The sequence below is a fragment of the Aethina tumida genome, chromosome 2 (assembly GCF_024364675.1).
Source record: "Aethina tumida isolate Nest 87 chromosome 2, icAetTumi1.1, whole genome shotgun sequence".
Lineage (NCBI taxonomy): Eukaryota > Metazoa > Arthropoda > Insecta > Coleoptera > Nitidulidae > Aethina > Aethina tumida.
The window spans coordinates 1,406,319-1,414,685 of record NC_065436.1 but is presented as its reverse complement, the minus strand read 5'-3'; the positions used below and the strand labels follow the sequence as shown (position 1 = coordinate 1,414,685).

Below are 8,367 nucleotides of genomic sequence, written 5' to 3'. Positions count from 1 at the left end.
CTTTTGTTTAATAAATGTATAAATTAAATAAAATCATAATAGGTAATTATGTATGCAACAAATATTTATTGATTTATTGTTAAATATTATATAATAAATGTAATTTAAAATGGTAAATACAATACAATCTAATAGCAATTTTAATGTCGACTTTTCCTGGGTAATTTTTGAGTACATAGCCCAAAATAACATAAAATTTCCATTTATTGTTTTACTAATTTCAGTAAACAATAAAAATACAATGTATTCCAAAGACAATACTTATATGCATTCATAATCAGTTCTGATACTGAAATCCTGAAATAGTGAAATTTCTAAATAAATTTTAATAGGTATTGAAGTCAGTTGAATTGATAAATTAAAAATAAGCATAATAAATTTAGTAACATTTCCATATCTAACATAATATGTCAATATATGTCGTGGTAATTAGAAATCATAATAGATACATTTCTATTATGCTCCCATAAAGTCATAAATAATGGTTAATCGCCGCTTAAATTTCTTAATCGCCAACCAACAGTAGTGATATACGACCAAAGACACAAACACCAGTATGTAATTAAGGCATGTCTATAATATAATAACAATCGGATCGAACCGACAGTGATTGGTGTGGAAAGTGAAGAAGGGCAACTGGCGAGGCCGGTGTGTCGGTGAAATAAATTAAATTTAAATATTAACCGGCCGGTCATAGATTGATAGATTTGTAGGAACGTGTGTGATCTATGATTAAACTTTAAATTGCTTAATTTGCATCTGAAACCGTTGTTCCGGCCGCGAACGTTGACGCCTTTAAATTGTTATGATGGTGTGACACACATTTCGTTCCACACTTTTCAATTTATGCGGATCGCTCTCATTGTTTATGAACGACTTTTCGGATTTGGTAACGTTAAGTGACTAAATATTAATTATTGATTTTATATGAATTTAATTTTATCCATTATTCAACAGTTAAGTTTTTATGTTGCTTCGGTGAATCTCCATTGTTTTAAGGCAATTTTAGTTAATTATTAAAATTTATTTCATAATTAAAATTAATAAAAAGTTTTACCTAATTATTATTATTATTATTATTTAGTGCAGAATGTATATTTTTTTATTTTAGTGAGACCATTGACATTAAATTAAAAATAAAAGTAAAAACTATTGTTTAATGACTTTAATTTTGATGATAATTATATTCATTAACTTCTCTGTGTATAAAAGTATTCAGAAATTGATACGGATTTACGGAAATTCTAAATTCACTTATGTAAATCCAGTTTGCGCATTCACCAAAATTTGAACAAACTATTCAATTATGACTCTTGTTACTGCTGAAAATTTAATTAATTGATTTTATTGATTATAGATACACACATATTTAATTTTGTGAAGTAATTTGTACCATAACCATAAATTTTGTAAATTAATAGTGTTTTGGTGAAGATATCAAAGTTTTTAAAAAGAATTTGTGAGAGTGCGCATTCGCCAATATTTAAACAAAGCCTTAAAATTAGACTTAAATAAATATATAGTGGAGCCTTTTGTTATACAAATTAATGAGAAAAATGGGGATAATTGTAAAATAATATAAACATACTTAATTTTTTAATATTCATCAGTTAAAAATATGTATTTTATATTGTCATTAAGTAATAGTAATTACAAAATGTGTAAATAAATGAATAATCAACTTTTTAGTATCTAATTAACAAATTAAAGAAATTAAAAAATAAATTTCTGACAATATTTAAATAAAGCCTTAAAATTAGACTTAAATAAATATACAATGGAGTCTTTTGTTGAATAAATGATTGAGAAAAATTGGGTATAATTGTAAAATAATATAAACATACTTAATTTTTTAATATTTCGTCAGTTAAAAATATATAATTTATGTTGTCATTAAGTAATAGTAACTATAAAATGTTTAAATAAATGAATAATCAACTTTTTAGTATCTAATTAACAAATTAAAGTAATTAAAAAATAAATTTCTGACAATATTTAAATAAAGCCTTAAAATTAGACTTAAATAAATATACAGGGGATCCTTTTATTGTATAAATTATTGAGAAAAATGGAGTATAATTGTAAAATAAATAAATAAACATACTTAATTTTTTAATATTCATCAGTTAAAACTATAAATTGTATATTGATATTAAGTAATAGTAACTATAAATATGTTTAAATAAATAAATAATCAACTTTTTAGTATCTAATTAACAAATCGAAGTAATTAGAAAATAAATTTCTGACAATATTTAAATAAAGCCTTAAAATTAGACTTAAATAAATATACAGTGGAGCCTTTTGTTGTATAAATGATTGAATAAAATGGGATATAATTGTAAAATAATATAAACATACTTAATTTTTTAATATTCATCAGTTAAGAATATATATTTTATATTGATATTAAGTAATAGTGATTATAAATATGTTTAAATAAATGAATAATCAACCTTTTAGTATCTTATTAACAAATTAAAGTAATTAAAAAATAAATTTCTGACAATATTTAAATAAAGCCTTAAAATTAGACTTAAATAAATATACAGTGGAGCCTTTTGTTGAATAAATGATTGAGAAAAATGGGGTATAATTGTAAAATAATATAAACATACTTAATTTTTTAATATTTCGTCAGTTAAAACTATATATTTTATATTGATATTAAGTAATAGTAACTATAAATATGTTTAAATAAATGAATAAACAACTTTTTAGTATCTAATTAACAAATTAAAGTAATTAAAAAATAAATTTCTGACAATATTTAAATAAAGCCTTAAAATTAGACTTAAATAAATATACAGTGGAGCCTTTTGTTGTATAAATGATTGAATAAAATGGGGTATAATTGTAAAATAATATAATCATACTTAATTATTTAATATTCATCAGTTAAAACTATATGTTTTATATTCATATTAAGTAATAATAACTACAAATATGTTTAAATAAATGAATAATCAACTTTTTAGTTTCTAATTAACAAATTAATTAAATTGCTGTCTAAATTTGAATAAAATTGGAATTATGTAAGTATACAGTGTGGTTTTCTGCTGTATAAATATTGATATTCAAGACATTTATTGTAAGCAGTCGATACTTTTACTATTAAACATTGAATAAATTTTGTATTTGAAAGTAATCTATTAAACAAGAAAAAGACAATTAATAGTAATCATTGGCACGTGTCAATTTTATGACAAAATTTTGTTAGATTTACAATATGTACACACTGTATATATAAAGTTATTTTACTTACTTTTTATTTTTTCGACACAATCTACTAAATTTTAAAATAGTCAATATATAATTGTATAAAATGGGTTATAATAATATTAAGTTTTATTCAAATATTTTAATAAATTTTTAATTGAATAAATATAAAAAATATTACGGTGTAATTAATTATATTTATTCAACACATAAAAATAAACAAGTAAATAAGCAGTAAATCAAAACATTGTAATGCGAGTTTCATCGAGTATTAAAAGCAGGTTGTATTCATGACATATGTCGGGGGGTCAGTGAGGAGGAACCCTCCGTAAAATTCACAACCCTCAACCACAGAATCGGTCAACGAATCACAAAAAATCATATTTGTGTATTTAAAAACGTTGAATATTGACAGTCAATTTAAGAATGTAACTTTTAGTTAGTTTTAACTTAAAAATTATGGGGTTCACAACCCTCAACCCTAGAATAGGTCAACGAATCACAAAAATCATATTTGTGTACTTAAAATTGTTGCAAATTGGCAGACAATTTAAGAATGTAACTTTTAGTTGTTTATAACTTAAAAGTTATCAGGGGGTGGTTAGTTTTTGTGACTCCACTATGTAGTTATAACATTTATACAAATAAAAGTAAATGTAATAAACCTGTGTAAGTACAATTAGTAAACACAGGAATGAAAATAAAGAGTGAAACATAAAAGGTGGCGTCAGCAATCAATCAGTCAGCATTCGATATTAAAATTAAGAGCGTGAACGCGCCGACACAAAACTGCCTTTAATCAGGCGTCAAACGATAAAAACTAACCGTTCCACGATCCTTATCAGGGATCCCGGTTCCTCGTTCCTCCGCACATGAATATTCGATCGGGCATTCCGTGTGTGTGTGTGTGTGTGTGTACGTCCGTATAGTTTTAATCAAACACAATGTAGTTCCTTTCCGATGGCAATTCAAAAATCTATACCCCATCAAAATGCCACTAATTTGTTACAGACGAATGCGAAGTCAGATACAAAGAAGGGGGTGGCGTCTGGACGGGGACGCGTGCGCACCGGCGCCGCTCCCCGTAACGCCGGAACGGCAGGACCAGTCAGGATCTCAGTCGGCCGCAACGTTCCGGGGGTGCACCGATCGTGACGCCGTTCACATCCCTTTTTTTGCCATACTGTGACCAAGCCACACACACACACACACACACGGACAGCAGCACGGAAGGCCTTAAGGACTGAGTTATAATCCGCAAGGACGTGTGAGAGGAAAATGTACTGGTCGTTCGGGTGTTGGTAGGATAGCTGAGGGAGGACGAAACAAGCGCAGGACTGTTGTTGTTCCGGTTGGTTTTTGTTTATTTATTTTTTGGTTTTGGTTCGGTGGTGCGTGGACATGTATTCGCCGGACAAGATGATGGGGTCGAAGGGCCCGACGGGACTGCACGGGCCGATCACGTCGACGGGCGCGTGTTTCGCGGGCAGGTACTCGCCGACCTACAGGAGTCCGGAGCCGATGGCGAGGAGGTGCATGCCCAATCCGTCGGTAAGTTGACGATTGTCCTTTACGTTCATCTAAACGCAAACGACTAAAACCGTTCCTAAATCAACTTAATTAATTAACTCTTTTTTACATTTCTCATTCAATTATCTATGACATTTTATATAAAAATTATAAAAAAATTAAATAATTATTATACTGGAAAAAATAGAAAAATTCAATTTTTCAAAAATATTGACCATAACTAATAAAAAATAATTATAAAATAAATTTGAATTAAACAATAAAATATCTCTATAATTAAAATAAAATTCTAAATAATGAAGCTTATCTTTGTTCTTTCAAGTTTCAATCATAATATAAATTAAAAAAATAAAAATAAACAAATATATTAAATAATTTATTAAAAAACAAAATAAATATATATTTTAGAATTAATATATATATTACTATTTTTGACTATTTTGTTATTAAAAATTGTATTAATTAGTGAAAAATTTTTAGAAATTTTAATAAAATATTTGATTATTTTTTTATTCAATGGTAATAAAAATAATAATTTTGTATAATTATAATTGAAATTAATTGTAATTATAATGAAAATTAAAATTTTTTGGAAGAAAAGAGATAATTAATAATAAAATAATGTTTAAATTATAAGCAAAATGTTTGAGTTACTTCTTACATTATTAAACCAAATAACAATAACAAATCAATTAGTCGATGTTATATTTTTTGTAAATGTCTTTCATATAAATAAATATTATTTTAAAATTACAAAAACCATAAATAATATTTAAAATAAAAAACAAAATAATAAATATTTGTTTATAATATTTAGAAAATTTTATTTAAAATAAATGTAATGATAAAGAATATCAAAATATTTGAGGATATTCTTCAATTAAAATATAATTTTTAATAAATGAATTAAAAAACTGTATAAAATTTGAATAACAAATAACATTATATGCTGTAAATTAACTTCAATTGTTATACAATCATTTTATGGTAAAAATTGTATAAAAATATACACTATTATTAAAAAAAAACAATGTTTTAATTTATAATATATCTATATATATATATATATATATATAACAAAGAATTAAACTAAGAAAAAAGCTATTTTAATTTATTTTTTATTAAAAAACTGTCTGAAATTTGCATAACAAATAACATTTTATGCTGTAAATTAATTTCAATTGTTATACAAATATTTTATGGTTAAAATTATACAAAAATATACACCATTATTAAAAATAAACAATGTATATTTTAATTTATAATATGTACAATTTCTGAGCATAAGATTAACAATAAAGAATCAAAATTAAATTTAATTATGGTTTAAATATATACAAAAAATTTTAATCAAATATCCAAATAATTTTTAAATAAATTAAATTCCATTCCTATTTTAATCTATTTTTATATTAAAAACTGTATAAAATCTGCATAACAAATAACATTATATGTTATAAATTAATTTCCATTGTTATATAATTATTTTAAGGTTAAAATTATACAAAAATATACACTATTATTAAAAAAAAACAATGTATATTTTATTTATAATAGGTATAATTTATTATCACAAGATTAACAACAAAGAATCAGTTTAGTTTAAAAATTAATTTTAAATCAAATGTCCAAATAATTTTTAAATAAATTAAGATCAAATTAGTTCAGTGTGACAAAGAATCCTTTTAAATTATTTTTTATATATTCAATTATAATTAAAACTTATAATGAATTATAATAATTATAAAATAATAATCAAATATTAATTTATCAATTAATTAAGAATATATCTTGTTTAAATTATAGTAAATAAAGTATTAATATATTTATTATATTTTGACATTTCTAATTTTGAAAGAACCTTTAGAAATATTTTTTTGTTATATTTTAAATTATAATTCAATTTTTTAAAATATTGTAATAAATATTATAAAATAATAATCAAAAGTTAATTCATCCATTAATTCTGGTTGTATTTTCATAAATGGAATTATTTACTTATTTTGACATTTATAAATTTATAAAGAATCCTCAAAAATATTTTAAATAGTTTTTTTTATGTTATATATATTAAATTATAATTAAAATTTCTAAAAAAATGTAATAAATCTTATAAAATAATAATTAAAAATAATATTATCTCTTAATAGGGTTGTATCTTTCTTAAATAATAATAAATAAATGTAATTATTTACTTATCTTAATATTTATAATTTTTAAAGAATCCTCAAAAATATTTTAAATAGTTTTTTAATGTCACGTATTAAATATAATTAATTTTTCTAAAAAATTGTAATAAATCTTATAAAATAATAATTAAAAATAAATTTATCAATTAATTATGGTTGTAACTTCTTTAAATAATGATAAATAAATAAATAATTATTAATTTAAACTTAATTAAATCATTTATAACTCAAAAATTTTAATATTTACTAAATTAGTTTATATTTAAGCCATACAATCCGTCGGCAAATTCATTCATATGACACAAAAATACCTCAACAATAACTTTAAATTTAGATAATTTATATTATTATAATAATCATTTACAATATTTTCTTAAAGAAAATATATTTTTTGTCACATAAAACATAATCATACAAAAATGTAACAAAGACAATTAAATATTAATGACAAAAAAATCATTTGATGTCTTTAATAAATTATGTAGAAACTTTTTATTATAATTTGTGATTTGTAACGTAAATTATAACGAATAATTTTGGTAATTATTTATTTCAAATATTACAATACTTAGTAATTTAAGATAACAACACTAATTAATTAATAATTAATATTATTTTCTCAATGATATTTAAACATTAGATACTTTTAATATTAATTAAAACTAATAAAACACTAAATAATTTTGTTATTAATAATATTTTCTTGTATCTTATAGGTTTACTTTTCATCTTGTGAAAAGTTAAGTATGACTATATTTTATATTTTTCGGCTTTCTTTTCCTTAAAAAAAGCTTTAAAAGGTTTCTTTATTTTTATTTTCATAAATAGATTTTTTTAGTAACAACAACAAAGCTATTTAGTGATATTCCACATTTTTATAAATTACCTTATTTTAAACGTTTTTCAACTGTAACTTTAGTTGATTCAATTATTAGACGTAGGTTTTAGTATCATTAACGAAGTTGTCGACTAAAACTTCTATAATAATAATAATAACGAAAACTTTTTTTAATAATAAATAAAAATCATAAAATAATATTATAAAAATTCGTTGTCTTAAATGATACGATCAATTTAATGCTGGACATTATTAATATGTCAATAACACTAAATTACTCATATTAAAACACAAAACACGACCTACAAACTCTCACTTTTATTTATCTATTACTTATGCAAATGGTCATAAGTTTAAATGGAAAAGTCGATTAAATATGCATTGTGTTTAACTCGATGATTAAGCTCGTAGTATTTATACAATTTTATTATGTATGTTCATTTAAAACATCATGTGATTGTTTGAGACAATTATAATTTTTGAAAGCTTCAAATTTACTCACATCTTCTTTTTAAACTAACAAAATTTGTGGACATTAAGAAATTAATCTAATTCTATTCTAATCAAAGTATTTTTTAACTTTTTCAACTT

The 8,367-nt window shown here is 22.4% G+C and overlaps 1 protein-coding gene across 4 annotated transcripts in view; it reads left to right on the top strand.

Annotated features, from left to right (window-relative positions):
- The first annotated feature begins 4,434 nt into the window (after positions 1 to 4,434).
- The window catches only part of LOC109602217 (inhibitory POU protein), a 50,864-nt gene continuing 46,931 nt past the window's right edge, over positions 4,435 to 8,367 (top strand). For all 4 annotated transcript variants that reach the window (XM_049963462.1, XM_049963461.1, XM_020018544.2 and 1 more), the window contains exon 1: positions 4,435 to 4,770. In XM_049963462.1, coding sequence (XP_049819419.1) covers positions 4,621 to 4,770 — 150 coding nt within the window. In that variant the 5' untranslated portion in view covers positions 4,435 to 4,620. The remainder of the gene's footprint in view (positions 4,771 to 8,367) is intronic.